The sequence below is a fragment of the Corvus hawaiiensis genome, chromosome Z (genome assembly GCF_020740725.1).
Source record: "Corvus hawaiiensis isolate bCorHaw1 chromosome Z, bCorHaw1.pri.cur, whole genome shotgun sequence".
Classification (NCBI taxonomy): Eukaryota; Metazoa; Chordata; class Aves; order Passeriformes; family Corvidae; genus Corvus; species Corvus hawaiiensis.
The window spans coordinates 79,521,197-79,541,517 of record NC_063255.1 but is presented as its reverse complement, the minus strand read 5'-3'; the positions used below and the strand labels follow the sequence as shown (position 1 = coordinate 79,541,517).

Genomic DNA, 20,321 nt, shown 5'->3' with positions numbered 1-20,321 from the left:
ATGCACATATTTGTAGATGGACCTGCAAGCCCTTGGGTCACCTGCAACCCCTGAGGTCCTGGCAGTGACAGATCTCTGCATGCGTAAGGTCCAGACTTTCTTTCTCAGACAAAGTAATATACACTCATATCTCCATCTTTTTCTGGTGAAGAAGACCTGCAGCCTTGGGGAGTGCACTGGAGGGTAGCCTGTCATTGTATAGTGGATCACTGTATCTCATGCTCACAGTGAAAGGCTGTCCTGCCTGTTGTTTTCTGGACAAAATGTGCAAGACGATGATTTTGCCACAGCCTCAGGGCACTGCTTAAGCATCACTGAAACTACTTGGCTTTGGTTCATTTCTCAGCAGAGACTCATTTAGATACTCCATATTAGACTGTCTTTAGCAGCAGAACAGAGGTACTGCATGCAGATCATCCTTCTCTGGTCTTGATGCCCTCAAGGGCAGGTACCCCCAAAGGTACAGTATCTGCTCGAAGGGCTCTGTAGCTGGATGCAGCCCAGTGAGCCCCACAGACTTGATGGAAATCATCCAGCTGGAAAACTGGTTGCTGCATTTCACAGTCAGACTGATGTTCAGGCCAGAAGCTGAGCAGAGGAAGAGAAACATTCATTCTGGAGGAAACAGTGACTTTCCTGGAACAACAACTCTTCAGGCTTCCATGAGACTTCCCTTGGAAGTCCCTGCTCAACACCTAATTTCAGAAATTAAGGATTCAGAAAGTCCTACAGAAAGTGAAAAATATTCCATCACCTTCCAAATAAACAGGTGAGCTATGGCAGGTGATATGCACCTGGGAGTGGTGAACATCCTATACTGAAGGTTCTTTTCTGTCAGCACAAGAGACCACAGCAGACTTTCCACTGACTGTGACAGATTTTGGATGAGGACTGCAGACAATCTCAGACCCCATGAACTAGAGCCCCTGCAGCCCCTGCCCCCATGCCCTTGCAGCAGTTGCATGCCCTGTCACCAGCCATTTGGTTGCAAAGGTGGGAATTTAGTAGTATAATAAATGGTCACTTCATAAATCAGTCTTAAAAGTCTTCTACTATTGTGTTGTGTCTGTGTCTTGAACCCTGTTTCCAAATTTGCTCCTGAACCATCTCCAGGAATAAATTCTGTGCTGAAAACCAAGCCTAACTGCCAACATATATGTTCATGCTAGTGAACTTTTAGTGAGAATGTTATCAATCAGCAATTTCTCCAATAACTAATGGAACACAGTCTGAAGATCTATTCCCTATAACCCTATCTGCCTCACTCACCTTATACTCACTGTATTAATCCCAGTTTTCGCCATCACATCTCTGGCTTTCTGTGCAACCTCCTCTTCCCTTCAACTTCCATGTCCCCAGCAGCAACCATTTCACAGCTCCTGTTTCCCCATCACCCTTCAACAGCACCACTAACCCTCCTGCAGCCCTGATAACAGCACTATGCAAGAAGCAACATGTGTTCTGGCTGGTCCCAGGCCACCTCTGAGCCAGGAGGCCACAGAGACCCTTGCTGACCCCATTCTGGACCCTTGTGCCCAGTGAAGACATGAACCTGCCTCTCTCTTCTCTGTATAGATATTGTTTTTCATGAAAACACTGACTATTGGGTTTGCATGGCCAAACTTTGGTAGTGGGGGGGTTACAGGGGTGGCTTTTGTGAGGAGCTGCTAGAAGCTTCCACTGTGCCAAGCAGAGCCAATCCTTGGCAGATGAAAAGATAGATATGCCACTGGTCAATGCTGGGCTGATCAGAAATGGTAGAACACCTCTGTGATAAGAAGGAGAAGGAGAAGGAGAAGGAGAAGGAGAAGGAGAAGGAGAAGGAGAAGGAGAAGGAGAAGGAGAAGGAGAAGGAGAAGGAGAGGGAGAGGGAGAGGGAGAGGGAGAAGGAGAAGGAGAAGGAGAAGGAGAAGGAGAAGGAGAAGGAGAAGGAGAAGGAGAAGGAGAAGGAGAAGAAGGAGAAGGAGAAGAAGGAGAAGGAGAAGGAGAAGGAGAAGGAGAAGGAGAAGGAGAAGGAGAAGGAGAAGGAGAAGGAGAAGGAGAAGGAGAAGGAGAAGGAGAAGGAGAAGGAGAAGGAGAAGGAGAAGGAGAAGGAGAAGGAGAAGGAGAAGGAGGTGGTTATTGCACAGTTGGACTTACAGCCAGAGAAGAGCACGGTGATAATATGTGAAGCAAACTCTGCAGACACCAAAGTCAGTGAAGAAGGATGGGGGAGTGTGCCAGTTTGGATAAATTTGGAGGAAAATATCCTCTGATAGAAGGCAGGTTACAACCAGCCCTCCCCCACCAGGTTTGGGAAAATGAAATTTTCCTCAGAGGAAAGCGAAAGAGATAAAAACTATTTATTTTACAAACACACAATAAAAAGGATAATGATGCTAAATAATAAAACCTCTCACTGTGGAGAGAAACCTGGGAAAATTTCAGAGTCCTTCCATAGGTCTCTCTCCCCCTCCTTGGAGCTGGGTCATGGGCCCATCTCTGGGCCTCGGTGAAGAACTCTCCCGAGGTGTTCTGATGTTGAAACAGTCCAAAAAAAGAAGAAGAGAAAAAACCAAAGTCTCAGAAAAACAAAAGTTCAACTCTCTGTCTCCCTCTGGATAAAAAAAAGGCTGAAATCTGGCTGAAGAGCAAGCAGGGTGCTTCCTCCCGCTCCTATTGCTGCTGCAGGACGCAGAGGAGAGTGTATATCTCTGTGTCCTTGAACAAACTGCTTTGAAAAGTTTTACTCAGTTTTTTTTCTCTTCTCCTTCTCAGGCTCAGTTTAAATGCACAGAGAGGCACAAATTAATTTCCAGGCATAAAGCAGCAATAGGGGATACACATCATAAAGTCACCCCAAGATACTCCAGGCGCAGGAGCTGAGACTCCTCTGCAGCCCATGGTGAAGACCAAGGTGAGGTAACTGTGCTCCTGCAGCCAGTGGAGGTTCATGGGGATGCAGAGATCTACGTGCAGCCCATGGAGGAGACCAAGGTGGATGCCTGAAAGGTGGTTTTGACCACATAGGAGGCCTGTGGAGAGAGGAGCCCTCACTGGAGCAACCTCTCCTTGAAGGACTGCACTCCAGGGAAGAGTGACTCACTCTGCAGCAGTCTGGGAAAGACTGCTGCCCGTGGGACGGACTCATATTGCAGCAGTTTGCGGAGATCAGTGGCTCATGAGATGGATTTACGTTGGAGAAGTCATGGATATCTATCTCTTGTGGGAGGGCCCCCATGCTGGAGCAGGGGAAGGACTCCTCTCCCTGAGCAGCGGGAGAAACAACATGTGATTGAACTGACCATAACCACCATTCCCATCTCCCTGCACTGCTGGTGGAGGAGGTAGAGCTGGGAAGGACGGTGGGGTGGAGAGGGGTGTTATGAAGATTTTATTTTACTTCTCATTATCCTGCTCTGATTTTGTTAGTAATAAATTCAATTATTATCTCCACTTCTAGTCTGTTTTGACAGTGACAGTGTTTGTTGAGTGATCTCTCACAGTCCTTCTCTCAACTCATGAGCCCTTTGTTATATTTCTTCTCCCCTGCTGCAGATGAAAAGAGAGGCTTTTGTGGGTGCCAAGCATCCAGCCACGGTCAACCCACTACAACTTGTGAACAAAATTCCACTCAAGTTCCTCACCACTCTAGTGCACCTGACTGAGTTGATGGCTTGTACAGCACAAGCTTCTGGTAGGGTGAAAAGCAAGACAGGAAGAGGAGCAAGCAAGGACTGATGACACAGTTGCATAACTCATTGTTTAGGGAAATTCAGCTAAAAGTAGTCCATGGGCTGGTTTTGGGTTTACATGAAGAGAAATCAGACCTTTGGCCTCTCTCCTGATTTGACTACAAACTAGAAATCTGGGGGAGTGGGATCGTACCCTGCTAAAGCTCATGGACTCTAGACACACTTCCAGGCATGGTGAGCAGAGATCTAGGATACACCTCCGCACAGCCTTAAGGACTGTTTGGACAAACTCTCAGAACTCCAGCAGGAAGGTCCATCATGCAGAAACCAACATCCTCTTGCTCCAACATTCTGCCTACCAGAGAATGGGGTCACAGGATAATTCAGGTGCAAGAGACCTCAAGAACGCTCTAGACAATCCTCTAATCCCTTGCTCACAGAGGGACCAGCTACGAGACCAGCTCAGCACTTTGCTGAGCTCTTTACTCATTCTGTTCTTGGGAGCACCTAACGATGGGGACTGCACCATACTGGTCACATTTAGCACCAATATTCAGTGCTGCTGCAGTGCAAGTCCTTGTGACCAGATGAGAGCAGAGGGTGGAGCAGATGATTTAGTTTCAAGCAGGTGACTTTCGTCCTCTTCCTTATGTATTTGTGATCAAACCAACCAAATCAAGCAATCTGGAGTCCTGGGTGGATCCTCTGTCATGCCCTTCCTCTTCTCTCTCCAAGTACATTATATTTAGGCATAATCATCCTCCCATAAGGCTCTGCCATTCTTACATTTTAATTAACACAGAATAACAAACTTGTAAACTCTGAGCACATTTGATTTGGAACGTGTTGATGTATTTGGCACCAGAAAGTGGGCCACTGATTATATTCCCTCTATGCATCTGGTCTTGTTCACTTTCTGCTGCCCTGCCAGGAGCACAGGTGCTAAAAATTGAACACTATTGCTCTGGATTAATATGTCTGAATGCATATATTTATATGCATTCAGTGCACAATGTCTTAAACTTATCTTTCACCTTCTGATAGTGCTATTTAGCAGGATTATTACTTTTTAAGGTTGTGGCTTTTCCCAATAACCCCCCAAAAGCAATGAAGTCTTTCAAACAGATCCATGTGTAAGTGAAAGGATGAAACAGAGAATTTAATCATAATGCTTGTGCACTTTCAGACTGACATCTGTACATTAAGAATATGTAAAAGTACCAATTTCATGCTCTTACAGCTTATTTCACATTGATGGGGGATAATGGGGAAAATGCCATGGGAATGCCAAATGTCAAAGCATTACATAATGCAAAGCATGTGCACACTGTCTCTTGGGCCACCACTGGTGGCTCCTTAAGGGAAATCTTCCAGTAAAAGAGAGAGACTGGGCCCTGCAAAAAGAAAATGGAAATCACGAGGTCAAAGCTAAGAACTATTGGCAGTGCAGCATCAAGTCGTCAAGCACAGTCTTTTCTGTCTTTTTGCTTCTGTCAAAGATTAAATTCACATACATTCATTTCAGAGGCTGAAGATAAGCCCAAAATTGTTTCCCGTGGAGGATCTGATCATTCCTACCACCACCACCCTCTTTTAAATAACTTATTTTCAGAAATTGTAGCTGTTCAGAAGGGTAGCCACTCCCCTTAATCCAAGGACCTCAGCCCAGGGACAACAGCAGAAGTGTTGTTCTCTAGCAGAGGCTGTCTCAGGAGTTAGTGGAGAACAGGACAATTATCTCCTCTCTTTATCAGAGGAGTGATGTTGCACGTTTTGCCCCTAAAATCCTGGGGATTCTTACTGAATGGAATAGGGAGAGAGGGAGAACACTGTCACAATTATTTTGCTCATTTACTGAGAAAATTAAAGTGACTGAGGAAAGGAAATACTTTCTCTGACAAGGGTCAATATGTTGTCCAGCAACCGTGCCATACCCAATGGCATCGTCTGTGCTTTGATCCAGTGCCTGGGCAGTTACCTGCTCTGCCAGAGAAGGCAGGTGGGCACAAAGGACACACTGCAGTGATGCCAGTGCACAGCATTCCTTGGTACCCTAACCTGTGTCCCTGTCACCCTCTACAGACACTCATTGCTACTCCCCTACACAGCTCCATCTTTCCTCTCTTTTCTCCATCTCCCTCTGCTTCCCAGCTGCCTCCCACTCCCTGTGGCTCTTTCCCAGGTTCCTATCTGCCCGTGCCCTTGGCTCTCTGCCCAATTACACCCTGGTTCTCCTGACTGTCAGCTTTTGTGGCTCTGACTTCACAGAGTCCTTCCCCTCCCTCAAACCTGTGCCCCCCACTCCCCACATGTTCTTCTGGTCCTCCATTGACTCATGCGGCTGAAACTGTAATTAATAAGCTTTGAAGCACTGTAGAGCTGGCTCTAAGGAGCTAAATAATTACACTCCCTCCTCTCTCCCGCTGCTCGGTTTGAAGCAGCAAAGTGGAGCACTGGGAAGAGGAGGAGCAGATCAGGTGGGGGGTGGGAATTTAATTAACTTCTGAAGTGCTCCTGTTCCTGCCGCAGACAGCTGAGGATGATGATGGGCTGTAGCTCAGGAGGTTGCACATGTCCAAACATCTTGTGGTGACTGATGTCCCTATGGTCTGTGCCTATTCCCAGTGGCTTTGGGAGCTGCACATCACTTCCACACTATTACGAAGGAAGGCCCTGTCAGGGCACAGCACCTGAGTTCTGCCAGGGTTAAGCACTGATGATTTTCAAACCATTTCAGTGTAAAGTCCATTTAAAGCACCAATTCTGTGACATGGGCAAGGCAGTTTGCTGATGATGAAATGAGAGGCAAATTGGGAAAATGTTACCTGCAGAGGCAAATGTCAGCCATCTCCTCCCTGTCCTGGTTCAGGTGATCCTCATCTCATGGCCCGCCTCTGCCCTGCCTCTCCCTGCCTTCTTGCCCCAGCATTTCCTGAACCGTTTCAGCCTTCCTGCAGCTGCCACCCTTCTGGTTTCAGTTCTGTATAAGGCCAGTGCAGAGAATACTGCCTGCTCCTGCCCAGTAGAGTGGGGTAGGTCCATCTTTGAGCTTCAAGGAGGATGAGTGGTTCATCACCTCAAAGTTTACCTCTTTTACTGGATCAGGACAGATGAAAAGGGGGTTTACGTGCCCAGACACAACACAAAGAAACACCATCAGATGCAGCTTCCAGATGAAAACAATATGATTGTCAGGAAACAGCCTATGCAGGTCAAAGACAACTTCCCTGGGCACAGGTAACCAGAAGGAAGTACAGCCCACTTGATTCAACAAATCCAGGTAAAAGAAGTGTTTGACGAGATTGCAAAATTTAGGCTGTCAAAAAGAAGATCATTGCCCACACAGCTTTAATTAACCTCTTTGCATGCCTACATTCTTCAGTTATATCCTCCTGTTGCTCCAAAGTGGAAGAAACATCACACAATGTTCCCACCATGGCCAAGAGTTCTGTGATTTTCCTAAGAAACACCCTTGGACAGGGTGTCACCTTCCAGCTGTGAATTCTCCAAGGAATGTCAGGTGAAGCTGCATCTCTCATAAGCTGTTTCACCTCACAGGGTTGGTGTCTAGTAAAGTTAGAGGCAACAGGAGCCAGCACTCTGACTGAGATGCTTTATTAATGTGTAATACTGCTCAGGCTTATTCTGGATTCTTTCGTGCTGTTTCCCATAGCATTTAGAAACACGCTTTGGAAAGAATCAAACGGAAGTCATCATTTTGGGGTCCTTTCTGATGGCTCTTGGCCTCACCGTCAGAGCCACCGAGAGTACCCCGATGCCGGCAGCAGAGCGGAGGCTGAAGACTCCTCCAGTGAGCAGCAGCAGAGCGGAGGCTGAAGACTCCTTCAGTGAGCAGCAGCAGGCTAGCAGAAAGGCTGCGCATTCTGGGGTGCCACCTGCCGGCACCTGGACCGCGAACCGACAGGTTGCGTCCCAGGAAAATCTCCCTCTTCCTTCCTTTTTCTTTTTTAAGCACGTACAGGGTTTGGTGGAAGAACGACGGTCTCCACCGGTCTCCACCGTCTCCTGCAATCTGGAAGGCTGCAGGAGACACAGCTCTGTCCCCAGGCACTTGAGGCTGCTGCAAAGCCACCTGTCCGTGCAACACGCATGGGTCTACCCCCAGGCCCCGGCGGGTCCGTTCCTTCTTGCTGGGTTTGTGCAGCCATTTGGCGTCCCTACACAGGGCAGGCAGGAGGGGAAGGGACGGGCTCCGCGGGGGTGCCGGGCAGCGCCGTCGGGCGCGGAGAATGGATGCTGCTTTCCCTGCACGGACAGGGCTTCTGGTGGGTCTGAGCAAATCGCAGCGGGAAGATGGTACTGCGGTGGTCAGAACAGCCCCGGGGCCCCGCTCCCGTCCCCGGGGGAACGCGCCGTCCGGAGTCCAGCACGGACGGTGCCGGTGCCGCGGGCGCTGCCTGCACTCCCGAGAGGCTCCGAGCCCCAGGACGCGGTGTCAGCTCGGCAGGAGGGCAAGTAGTTTTCAACCTGACTGTTCCCTGCAGCCCTGCGGCCCGGTTCCGGGCTGAAGGAAGATGCGTCTTGCCACCCTGAACAGCTCGGAAAGCTGAGAGCTGTGGCGGAAGAGGGGACATTTCTCCGGCAAGCTAAACTAAGTGCAACCAGGGATGTTGCTCAGCACATGCAACGGGGTGCCAAGGGAGTGAAACCTCCTCATCTCCTGGCCACGTGTGAGCACCAGAACCTCAGGCTCTGTGCCAAGCTCCTCTCCTGTCATGAGTGAATCACTGGCTCACCAAAGCTAGCATGTTCAGGGGAGGAGGGGAACAGTTTGGGCTGGGCTCAGGTGTGCAGCAGGTGAAGTTTATCAGTCCTACCAAGAAGTGGTGCTCAGAAGCAAAGGCAGCTGCAGGAGTCAACTGGCTTGAGAGAGAAAGGGGTGCAAGGGTGAAAATGCCAGGGCCTGAGGATCACTCCTGAGTCAAATTGAGCTGAATGCAGGCACCTCTGTCTGCTTCGCTGCAGCAGTAAAGTACCCTGCAGCAAGGCCAGACTGGAGCTGTGCCACTCCCACTCAGGGTGAATGGTGTCCCCTGAGTTGTGGTGGCTCTGGAGCAATGTGGGAGAGAGTCACTTAGGACAGGTGACTGGCAAAGGATGCCTCAGAGGCAGTTGCTGACGTTTTGCTATGATGCCCCCAAAAGAACTTCATTTCAGGGGCTGATCTAGCAAGAATGGGTTCTTGCAAGTGTAAAATATCACTGTAGTCAGTGCTAAATCCAAATGCTCTAATCTTTCTCCTGCTATTTCTATAAATAGAGAATTTTGTTTCCTGTAAATGCTCTGGGGAAACGTACCTGATCTGAGGTCTTTCTCCAAACACGTATTTTACACCATTTCAGTAGCTGTGCAGTGGGGGCTGACGGGGCAGAGTGGTCCGGTGGCCACTGCCCACCCCACCACCCCAGCCAGGAGAGGGCATCCTCCCATCCCCGGATATCAGACACGTGCCTGGGGATAGGGACAGGCCAAGGCTGCGGCAGGTTGGCAGTCTGCAGAGAGGGGTTAAGGTCAGTAATTTGGGAAACTGGGGTCAGACACAGCCATAGTTCCAGGGGTTATCCTCAGGGTCCTGACAGTTGCATAACATTCTGCAGTTCCAGCCCATCTTTTAATCAACAGCGTATGTTTTACAGCAATTAATTATCTGATATATTTGAGTAGGTTTCATAACATCCAGAAGCATTAAAAATATTTTTGTTTTGAAAGGTGTCACGATAAGATCAGAGTGAAGTACCTGTGGCCAGTACCAGGTGTCACAGCTATGTCAGGTTCTGCTCGCTGCCAGAAGACAAAACTTTCCTACTTGTGGGTTGGTTTTGTTCACTTCTTCCCAGAGCCTGGAGGATCAGAGAAACACATTATTCTGCCTTTCAAGAGACAGTTTTGTAGCCCACACATACTTGCCTTTGCTAGTATTTGCAGAAGCAAACCACAGGTCGTAATTACATGCCAGTAATGTTGAAAATAGACTACTAGCACTGCATTAAGGAAACGCCCGAAGTCTGAAAGGCCTACAAAAAATGAGATGGAAAATGAAAGCTCTGGGCTCAGTGGATGTGCCAGCACAAACGTGTCTGTCTGCACAGGCAGCCCTGCTGGCCTCAGTGGAGAGGGGCAGGATGGAGGGCCGGCTCTACAGTTGCAGAGCAAGCAGGAACACTACTGTCCCTGAAGCAGCAGACCCAGATGGAATCTCCCCCAACTCCCTGCATCTTCTCACTCATCCCTGTTACCTCTCCTGCCCCTCGGAGGCTCTGTCTGACTCCTTGCTGCTACCTGCTGCAGGTCATCCCACCTGTCACGCTCACAAAACGGAGTCACACCATATGCACCCCTATATGACCCTATTTGGCAATATTAAACAGGATGTCTGTTCACATGGGCAAGGGCCCCTCTCTGCTGTGTGCACATCCTTGCATGTGGAGGTACCAGAGCTTGCGAGAGGAGCTGGACCCCTGGTCAGAGGATCTGTGTGTGGAGGGGCAGCACCTGGAGGGAGGCAGTATGTCCGTGATGAACAGGCACACACCAGCAAGAGCAGTCACACCAACTGTAAAACTGTGCTGGTTGGCAAGTGGGCCAGGAGGTGTGGGGCCTAGCATCGCAAAGGTGAATACTGGAGACACTGGGACTTTTGCAAGCTCACTGGTGAGAGACAGCGAGGCTGGATCTGCTGGCTGCAGATATGTCTGCAAAGGGCTGCTGGGGACACTGGGCAGGCACAGAATGGTCCAGCCAGGATGGCAGGACACTAATGGTGTGTGTAAACACATATGTGTGTACCTGCACATTCAGGCACATATCCATATGATGCTCCCAGGGCTCCAGCACCTCTCCTATGGAGATGGACTGGGAAAGCTGGTGATGTCCAGCTGGAGAAAAGGTGGCTCTGGGGAGACTTTAGAACCCCTTCCAATATCCAAAGGGGCTCAAAGAGAGCTGGAGAGGGACTGCAGACAAGGGTTGGAGTCACAGAACAAGAGAAAGGATTTCTCACTGCCGGAGGGCAGGATTAGACGGGATATTAGCAAGAAATTCCTCCCCACGAGCGTGGGGAGACCCTGGCACAGACTGCCCAGAGAAGCTGTGGCTGCCCCATCCCTGGAAATGTTGCAGGCTAGGTTGGACTGGGCTTGAAGACATCCCATCTAGTGGAAGGTGTCCTTATCTATGCCATGGGGTGGGACTGCATGAACTGTAAGATCCTTTCCCACCCCGTCTCTTCCCGGACCACACTGCCCGCGGCACCCGGCGCGGGGCGGGCTCTGTCCACTCCGCACGTGGAGACGCGGTCCTCTCGCAGGACTGTGCTACCGGGCAGGACGCAGACCAAACCCCGAGGCTTGTGAGACTCGGGAAAGCCCCCTTCCTGTCCATCCGATTTCCGGTAAATTCTCCGCAAAGCCGCGTCCCCCCAACCCTCCCAGAGCCTTGGGGCCGGGCCGGGGAGGGGCGGGGCCGGGCGGGGCGGGGCCGGACGCACGTGGCCGGACGGCGGGGCCAGGCCACCGCCACTTCCTGCTCGGCGGGTCCCGGTGCGGCCGGAACAGAATACCGGGATCGAGGGAGTCCTGGCGCTGAGTACTGGCACCGGCAGCGAGCGAGCGAGCGAGTCGGTCGGTCGGTCGGTCAGTCCGTCAGTCAGTCAGTGAGTCACTCCCAGTACCGGCAGCGAGTACTGATACCGAGTGAGTGAGTTCCGGTATCGGCAGTGAGTGAGTATCGTCCGTGACTACCGGCACCCGGCCCCACCCGGCTCCGGCACCTCCCGGCCCGACCCGGCCCCCGCTCTCCACGGCGGGCCCCACTCCCCAGGGCCCCGGCCCCGGGTCCTTCCCGTCCCGTGGCGGCTTCTCCGCCCCAGTCGCGGCCGCGCAGCCGGGATCCCCCGCGCCTCTCGGCGGCCTCTGCCCGGGCCCGCCCCGCCGGTCCGTCCTCGGTGTCCGTGATCCTGGCCCAGCCTCCGGTTGCGGCGTGTCCCGGTCCCTACGCCAGCCCCTGGAACAAGCCCCAGCGGCCCAGGAGTTCCGGAGGAGGGGTCGGTACCCGCACGGCCCTGCGTGTGCCCGGACCCGCGCTCCGCGTACTCTCTCGGCCTCCACCGGTGCTCGGGGTGTGCATCCCTTTCTCCCGGGATCTCCATTCCTGATTTGTTCCCACTCGCCAGACAACATCCAGCCCTAGGATCCAAGCAAAATCAAAATCTCTGTTACTCTTAAACATGATTCATAAAATAGCTGTGGGAAGAAAAAATCTTCTGAAAGGCTTGAAGTAAACTTGAAATGTGTTGTTATTTTCCAGGGTTCAGATGTGGAAGAGATATTCCTGTGATCTCCTGAAGGTATAGCTGCCACTAGAAAAATGTTGACCTCTTCTCCAAAGCTTTTCCTCTCTCTTTGCACTTCAGTTAAAGAAAGTCCAGAACAGTTGTGTGTCCTCAAACAGCAAATGGGACAAGGATGGGGTTTGCATCTCAGCATTTAGCCAAAAATCAGCATTAGATCATGGAAAATGAGGGCAGAGGCTGCTCCCAACCCACCTCCTGATACTTTTTGATGTTACTGCAAGGGCTTCTCCACTCCAGATGCACTGACAGCTGCATGTCTCACCCAGAGCAGAGGATGCAGGTTGTGCCTTTCTCACCAGCTCTGAGAACCGTGTGGTTGCCCCTGTGAGGCACAGCCAGGTTGGAATCATATTGGGTACAGAAACAGAGCAGGGGAAGGAAAACAGTCTCCTGACACAGGTTTCTGATAATAAATATGTCTTTGGGTAGGTTTTTTATGAATACATTTAGGTTTGACATTTTCATACCTTCCAGATGTGATTTTCATTTCAGTCATGAGCTTCGTAATGATAATTTTCTCATAGAATCCAGGCAATGCAGGGTGCAAAAGCAGCTACAGCAGCTGAAATGAAATATTTCATTCACAGGCTCTGGAACATTTAAGTTCTTTGTCAGTTTCATACTGTCTGTGCCCTTGCAGTGTCTCAGCAGTCTGAAGCGCCAGGCAGTTTATGTATCAAAAATAGAACTAAATTTAAAGCTGACAAAAAGTGTAGCTGCTGCTGTCCTGATGTCTGACCCTCTGTTCTGATAGATAGTATGGTAATTCTCTTGAAAGAGCTTTCTTTTTCGTTTTGTTTTTCTATCTGTAACAGCCTAACAGTAGGGTTGTGTTTTGTCTTTGCCTTCCAAGGCAGTAGAGAGCCTGTTTGGTGCTCTATTCTCAATGCAGCCTTTATCAAATAGGGTTGATTGGCTGCAGAGATCAAGCAGAGAATGAGATAAATAAGGAAATATTTGGAATTCACAGATGATTTGTGATGGGAACAGGACACTTGTGTGGAAAGTCATATGCAATGGAAGAAGTAATCTCTGTATTTTAGTTTTCATTTGAAATTTTTAAGATATCTCAGTATTTGAAGTTAAGCACAATGAGCTCTGGAATCTGTTAGAAGCTGAGAAAGTAAGAGCAGCAGAGGTGCTGGAGTTAAGCAGTGGAAAGGAGGGGCTGACAGGGAGAGTCGAGGTAGGTGAACAGGAATGACATGGGAAGGACTGCCCTGAGCTTCTTACTGCAAAGTCCCTTCTGCAGATGGGTGAGACCTGAGCATCCCAAACCCTCTTTGGGATTTTGGCTGAGGTGTTCTGATTAACTTGTTTATTATTTCTTGTTTGTTGGCCTTGCTCTTCCTCTCTGTTTTGAGTTGCCAGTGGCACCTCCCTTCTGACTGCCTGGTGCTGCTGCCACTCCTGCTGCTGCATCACATGTGGGATGTCAGGTTTCTAATGGGCCAGATGAAAAATGCTGGCAAGCAGGGTTTGAAGATTATCCCTGTCATTGACAACTGCAGCCATTTGCAGTTTTGTTTGGAAATGGTTAAAAGAAACTCAGATGTCTGTGATTTTTTAAATTTTAACATTGGTAGCCCTTTACTTGAACTGTCCTTACTTAGGGGCTCCCTGAAAGGCATTCAGGTGCCTTTGAGGAAGGCTGTGCTCTGGGTTCAGGTAGGAGTGGGATTCCTCTTGATAAAGGGATGGAGTTCTACCATTGCCAGGGGTTTGAAGTTTGGGGTTTTTTTAAAGTAAGGTAATCTAATTCCAAAGTAGGATGTGTTGGTGTGTTGTTGCTCCCTGCAGCCTATCAAATCAGGTAGTCTTTGCAGGACTAATATTTTTCATGTGTTTTTCACACTCAGATGTGAAGAGTGTCTTTATGATAGTCCAGCTGGAAGTGAGATAGATGTGGCACTTAGAGGTGAACACAGCTGAGAGAACAGTGACCCTAGCAGTCTTTTCCAGCTGAAACCTTTCTATGATTCTATGGAAAAGAATGTTTGCCCATAGCCTAAACTTTTCACTGGCAAAAGGAAATCTGAAGTTGCAGTCAGGTCTTTCTCTGAGTTATCTGTATGAACTCAGTGAGAGACTGCTTCCACTTGACAATCTGAAAAACAAAGCAAGACTTTGTCGAGCTCCTCTTCCCTTTCCTAGAGGCTGTGTTTGTGTCTGCTTTGATGTCAGGTACCTGACATGGCTATTTCTCTTTCCTCAAGAGGAAAGGCATAGCTGTGGATTGAGTGTGAGAATGGTGACCAATATGTCTTCAGATTCTGTTGTGATGCTCATGTTGTATCTTGTTTCCCAGTGGCCTGGTGTACATGCTGAGCAAGAGGAAGAGCCCTTCATTATCCCAGTCACGTGTGGACCTGAGAGGAGGAGGAGCTGTTGTTTGACCTTCTGAGAAGGATAGATCAAAGTGAGTGTAGTGCTTGCTGGCTGTTTGTGCTGTTGCCTGCACTTTGAAGTGTCCATGAGTCAGCTCCCTGGACGCTTGAAAGGCTTCAGTGTTGTTCAGCTGCAAGTTCTTAGCAGTGGTCTCTGCTTATGTGGGTGACTTTATCCACTGGGTGACAGAAGGGAAGGAAGGAGTACTTGGATTCAGTTGGCTTTTGGAGTATCACTAAAAACGCAACATCTTCAGGAGGATTTATTAATTTCCTACATTACTGAAGGTCTCTTCTCACACCTCATGACCACATGTTAATATTGTGAATGTGCTTGATTGGAGCTCTGTTCTCACTGTGTGGATAGGAAGAGGCTGCAACCTGTTTGAAACAGGGACCCTGGGTGAAGTTGAGAAAAACGTTGAAGTTTGGGGCCTTCATTTGGTCTGTCAGGTGTTTTTCTAACTGCAACCATTCAGGTGCCATTGTTTTACTTTTTCTTCCTACAGCATCTAAAGCTAGATAGTGGTGTAAAATAGGTTTATTGTGTCTATTACCACCTTGTTCTTTCATATATTTAGCATATTAGGTGTTATGTTTATGTAGGAACCTGGATGAGAGAGGAGAACCTTCATAATAAGATCCTTTGTTTTCTTTAAATACCATCATGATGCAAATTACCTCTGTACAAAGCTCACAAATCTGAATTTTTGTATGTGTGTGTGACTAAGTGCATTTAAACAGTACCATGACATTCTTCTTCCACAGCCAAAAAGCTGAACTCCGTCTGGCAGTTTTCAGGTCTAAAAAAGCTTGATGACTTCCATGGGAGTAACTGTAACTCAGAAACAGAGACAGACTTTCAGAGGAAGTGTTCAGTTTCCTATACTCCATGCATCATATGGTCATGTACACCAAGTGAGGTAGTCTCTCAAGGAGGCAGGGTGACTTTAGAACGTCCCTGTATTACCTGTCTTGCCAGGGAGCAGGCTGTGAGCTCCGAACACACTCACCCTTGGGCTAGGATCACTGGACAGCTGAGTCAAGAAGGAGCCTCTGGCAATTTCAGCCCTGACTTAAAGCAGAGTCACCTGGCGCCACTTGCTCAGGGTTGTGTCTAGCTGAGGTTTGAAGGTCCTCAAGAATGGAGGCTCCACAGCCTTTCTGAGCAACAGAGTTACATTTAAGTGGAATTCCCTGTATTTTGTTATTTTGTGTCCATTCCCTTTCAAGTTCTTGCTGGGCGCTGCTGTGGTGGTTCTGTCTTCTTTACTCCGCCTGCCAGGTGTTTGTGAGCATGGATAAATGCATGGATAAATCCCCCTGAGCTTTACCTTCCAGTGGAGTAGCAGTCCCACTCTGACCTACTACAGTAGATGCTCCAGTCCCTTAATGGTTTCCGTGGCCCTTTGCTGTACTTGCTCCAGTACTGGAGAGCCCAAGGTGTACACAGCACTCCAGGTGTGGCCTGTGAGCATCTGGATGACCTCCCTCATGTGGGAGTGGAGAACTCAGTAAATGCCACTTTCAGAAGCCAAAGTAGTGGAGCTGAAGTAGTAGTTACGGTTAATGCAAATGCATCCTTAAGTAGCTTTTGCCTTTCCACATCTGAGCACAGATAGCTGTTAAATCTGCTCAGTTTGATGTTCTGTGTGCAGAGCTCTGTGACTCACCTGAGCAATTTCAAGAGGACCAAAGGTATCATTTGAAGGTTTATTTTGGACATGTGACCATTCTGATATAGCCATTTGATTTTTTTGTAGACGCAGACTCCTCACTTTCCAGAATGTTTGCCGGGTATGATGGTTCTGAGAATACTGAAGTATATGAAGATGAGCTGTATCCCGAGGAGTCATCCAGTGAGCAGAGTGTTGATAGTGAGGTGGAGTTTCATCTCTATAGCCAGATCCACTATTCCCAGGATCTTGGAGAAATCAGTACACTGGAAATGGATGAAGAAGCTGGTGTTGCAGAAGTCATGGGTCATAGTTCAGGTCTAACTGAGAAACAGGATGAAGATGAGAAGCTCACTGAATTCACTGGTGGTGGTACTCAACTTTCAGATGAGCCCGAGATCATCGTCCTGTCTGATACACCAGATGAAGACAGCATCTACAAAAGCAAGGCAAAGAGGTCAAGATGCTCTTCAGCTCAAGGTAAAACACAGATCCACATGGTATCCTCCACACCAAATCACACCAAAGCTGCTGGATGTAATGCCCTGTGTCCCCCTGAATCAGATGTGGGCACACCAAGGCAGAGAAACAGCACTAGTGGGAGGCCTACCCCTGTCTGTTCTGCTGGACCTCAAGCCATCCATGATGTGTTGGTAATAGACAACAGCTCGGAGGAGGAGAGCTTGATCTCTGACAGTGATAACGTCGAAAGCTGGATGCTTTTGGGAGCTGGTGCTGATGACAAGGATGGAGACATCATGTTGAACCTTGAGGGCTGTGCCACTCCTGTCAGCGAAGGTTAGTGCCTTTTATTGGCTTGTTTGTTCTTGTACTTGGGCAACAATTTGTCTGCAATGATACTGATGTTGGTAGTGCTTGGCAATGGATGCAAAGCTGTAGTAAATGAAATGGCCATTATTTGTACCATTTCAATACCTTTATTTCAGCAGCATGACATATGGAAGGAAAAACAGCATTTTTTCAGGTAGACATTTAGAAGTAATATCTGAGTGATTTGTGAACTTTTCAACTTTGCCATGTACTTCATATTCCTGAGAGCATATAATAAGTTGCTGTGTGCCAGACCAGAGACCTTTCAACTCAGGACAGGGATGAGCTGTAACTGGAAGGAGGCAAAGGGCGGAGGGGAGACCTGAGCATTTCCCCTGCCTGAGTTCATGAGCTGACTGCCCCATCATGACTCTTGACAGTGTGGGCTGTTGATCTGAAGTTGACTGACTGTTCTCATGTGGATTCTGCACTGAAGAATTCAGAGAGGCTTCTCCCCAACCACTAAAGTCTAACATTTTAGTGTTTCGAAAACATTCTTCCACATTACAGCAAAGAAAGTCCATAAACGTGGTGGTTAGTGGGACAGAGCTTAGGCAGGTGCTTGTAATAACCATTGTGTGTAATATACACTGTGTCACCATCAGCTGAAAACTCTGCTGGATGATCAGCCAGGATTTTTTCTAGCTGCTCACTAGTTTCCTGAAGCACAAAGGCCATTACTGAGAACAGCGTCCCTCTGCCAGGTTGAGGGAAACCATGGCCCAGACAAAGGCTGGAGAAAGAAATAAAGAAGGGAAGTTTATAAATAAGGTAAAATAGACCATACTTTAAAAGAAGTTAAAAAACAATGTATGCCATAACTTTATTTGGTGCACATGTAAGCGAGGAGGTTTCGGATGAAATGGAGCATTCTGTGATGCTGATCTGCAGGCTGACAGCAGTGGAGTTTTTTGTCTGAGTGTCTATAAACAGTGCTGCTGTTCATGTGCTGCTGTTCACATGCTGCTGCTGCGCTGTTTGAGAGGGAAGAGCTGAGGGTTAGTCTTCGCCTTCTTTGGTGAAACACGTATTTCAGGACCATAAATGTTTGATAACCTTCTGCTGGACTTGTGGGTGTTTTTGCATAGCTAAGCACACTCTGTGGCTGAACAGACTTCTATGTAAAGCATTCTGTCACTGCATCAGAAGCCCTGGTAAGCGCACCATGTTTGGAATTCATGTAGTTTTTCCCTCCTTATAAATCTTTTTAAAGTTTCTAAGAATTGCCTTGCAGGTGTGCCAGTGCTGACTGAGGGGCCTGTTAAAAATCAACGTGGGAGTTTGGTACCAGGGGGCAGTTTTTGCTAAGCTATGTCACGTTTTTGTGACAAACATTGTAATGGTTCTGATTCATAGACCCGTTCATGATTATTGGCAATAAGCAGGCCACATACAGAGCAGTCAACAGAGGTAGAATTTCCCTGCCCTGTATGAATGGGTCACACTGTTCAGAACTAAAATTGTTTCATGGAGTGTAGGCAATATAAACAGTTCTTGAGAAGTTTTAGTGGGAAATCAAAGACAGTCATATGAGGTCAGAAATACGCTACTATTCTCCTACTCTGGTTTTATTCTCAACATTAGGCCAGAACCTTCTCCAAACCCCTCCAGATTCTGGTGGATGAAATTCAAGTAGCTCTGGTGAGCAAAAGTTTGGTTCAGCTGCTCCTTTTCTAGTACACACTGTGATCCCCATGCAAAGATTTAGAATAAATTGTGTTGTAGGTATGTGTGTGTAATGAAAGACCAAAATAGCATCAAAATAGCTGTAGGGAAGAGAAGCCATAAATCTTCCTAATGTACAGTAACTGTAATTTGTTTATTGAGCTTGTATCCTCTCATCCTATAGATTATAATATGTAACTTGTCTAACAGAAGGTTTCCTTGTCCATGGCAGGGGGTTGGAACAAGGTGATCTTTGGGGCGCTTTGGAACCAAAACCATTCTGGGATTTTGGGATTCTATAAATGACTCTGCTGAAGCATGAATATAAAAATTTTCAGTTCAAAGAAATGTGTTTAAAATGTATGTGTATTTGCAAATTATCCTCTCAGAGATATTCTCTGCTAGTTCATTTAAAATGTTTTGACACATGCACAGTTCTGTTTTCAGGGTTTCTAGAGAATGAGGTAGGTGTTTTGGCGGCGACACTGTATGTCAATTATGATTTTAGGGCCTGCGGTGTCAGTAGGGATGCTCATAGCATGTAAGAACTCATGAAGCCTTGCCTTTCCCTTCTCTTCTGGAACTGCCTGTGACTGTACATCGGACAGACCTCCCGTGACAGTGTTGTGGTGTGTCTAGTGTCCAGTTTGCTTCCTGTGAGAAAGGGAACTGAAACGTGAACAGTCCTCTGACTGTGAGAGCAGCGGGTTCTGTCAGTCATTTGATGAGTCTGTTTTCATGTCTGAGTCCCTGCAGAGAGATGCTGAGCTTCCATGGCATCAGAAACAACTCCTTAAGGAAACGAACTGAGCATATCTCCTTATTCTGTTCACTCCCCTACACCTCACTTGGCCAACCTGATCTTGTCTAACACCGTTATTATTTTTAATATTCCCTGTAAACAAATAATGCTGTCCTGATGCCTGCAGTTCACAGAGAGTCTTTCCCCTATGCAGCTTTCCAGCTCCAGTCTCCAGCAGCATCTGTTGTGATGGAAAGAGATGTTTTGCTGTGGGAAGTGAGCTCTGGGTCGTGGTGGCAGATCAAGGTTTACTTTTTGGTCCTCAGCTGCTATCCTGCAGGTTTATGGCCAGTCTTTGAGCACCAGTGTTCCGTACCCAAATGGGAGTCTTCCCTCTCCTCTCTGCCCTGCTTCCCTATGGCTTTAGGTGCCTTTCAGTTTTTGGTTTTGCTTGTCTAATACCACACTAAGCCATAGCATATTTGGGCCTGTATGTCTGTAAAATTCCTGGTTTCCTTGCCGAAAGGCATGACCAGGTACCTGTGTGTTCCCACTGCCGCTGGTGGTGTTCTGGTGTGACTGTCAGAAAACTGAGTGGTGATGCTGCTGTTTAATGGGTCCTACCTTCTTCACAGGGTATTTCAAAAATGGGTAATTCAGCAAAACTAGGTCTTTGGTATAATCTACACCCTTTTTTTTTTAAAGTTTAAGAGTCCATAATAAAATGTGCAAAAGGAATCATTACAAACTCTGCCATGCACTAATGCAGAGAATTCATTTTCAGTGTCAGAGTTTTCCTGTCTTTGGAGGAGTGTGCTCCCCTCCTACCCCTTCTCTCTGCTTTACAGTAAGAGTTTATATGATAAGAACGTTAATCTCCTGTAGTTGGAAGTCTTTAATCCATTTCTTCATTAAAACCTTCCTTTTAACATATTTCTTCTCCCATGAATAGCTGCAATCCTAATCTCTTTTTTT

The 20,321-nt window shown here is 47.9% G+C and overlaps 1 protein-coding gene and 1 long non-coding RNA gene across 8 annotated transcripts in view; one reads left to right on the top strand and one right to left on the bottom strand.

Moving 5' to 3' along the window:
• Positions 1-8,257: 8,257 nt before the first annotated feature.
• Positions 8,258-10,856, bottom strand: LOC125320576. The gene is made up of 3 exons (XR_007201191.1): positions 10,717-10,856; positions 9,769-9,772; positions 8,258-8,271 (listed from the first exon to the last, which is right to left on the bottom strand). It is a non-coding gene; the product is annotated as an uncharacterized LOC125320576 (long non-coding RNA).
• A 343-nt stretch (positions 10,857-11,199) lies between these two features.
• The window catches only part of ZCCHC7 (zinc finger CCHC-type containing 7), an 87,438-nt gene continuing 78,316 nt past the window's right edge, over positions 11,200-20,321 (top strand). Inside the window, exons 1-5 of one of the 7 annotated variants that reach the window (XM_048292158.1) lie at positions 11,200-11,413; positions 12,000-12,039; positions 14,354-14,464; positions 16,196-16,588; positions 16,673-16,906. In XM_048292158.1, the coding sequence (XP_048148115.1) occupies positions 16,219-16,588; positions 16,673-16,906 (604 nt within the window). In that variant the 5' untranslated portion in view covers positions 11,200-11,413; positions 12,000-12,039; positions 14,354-14,464; positions 16,196-16,218. Of the gene's footprint in view, positions 11,414-11,999; positions 12,040-14,353; positions 14,465-16,195; positions 16,907-20,321 lie in introns of all 7 variants that reach the window. The other 6 variants (XM_048292156.1, XM_048292157.1, XM_048292154.1 and 3 more) reach the window with 6 other exon arrangements.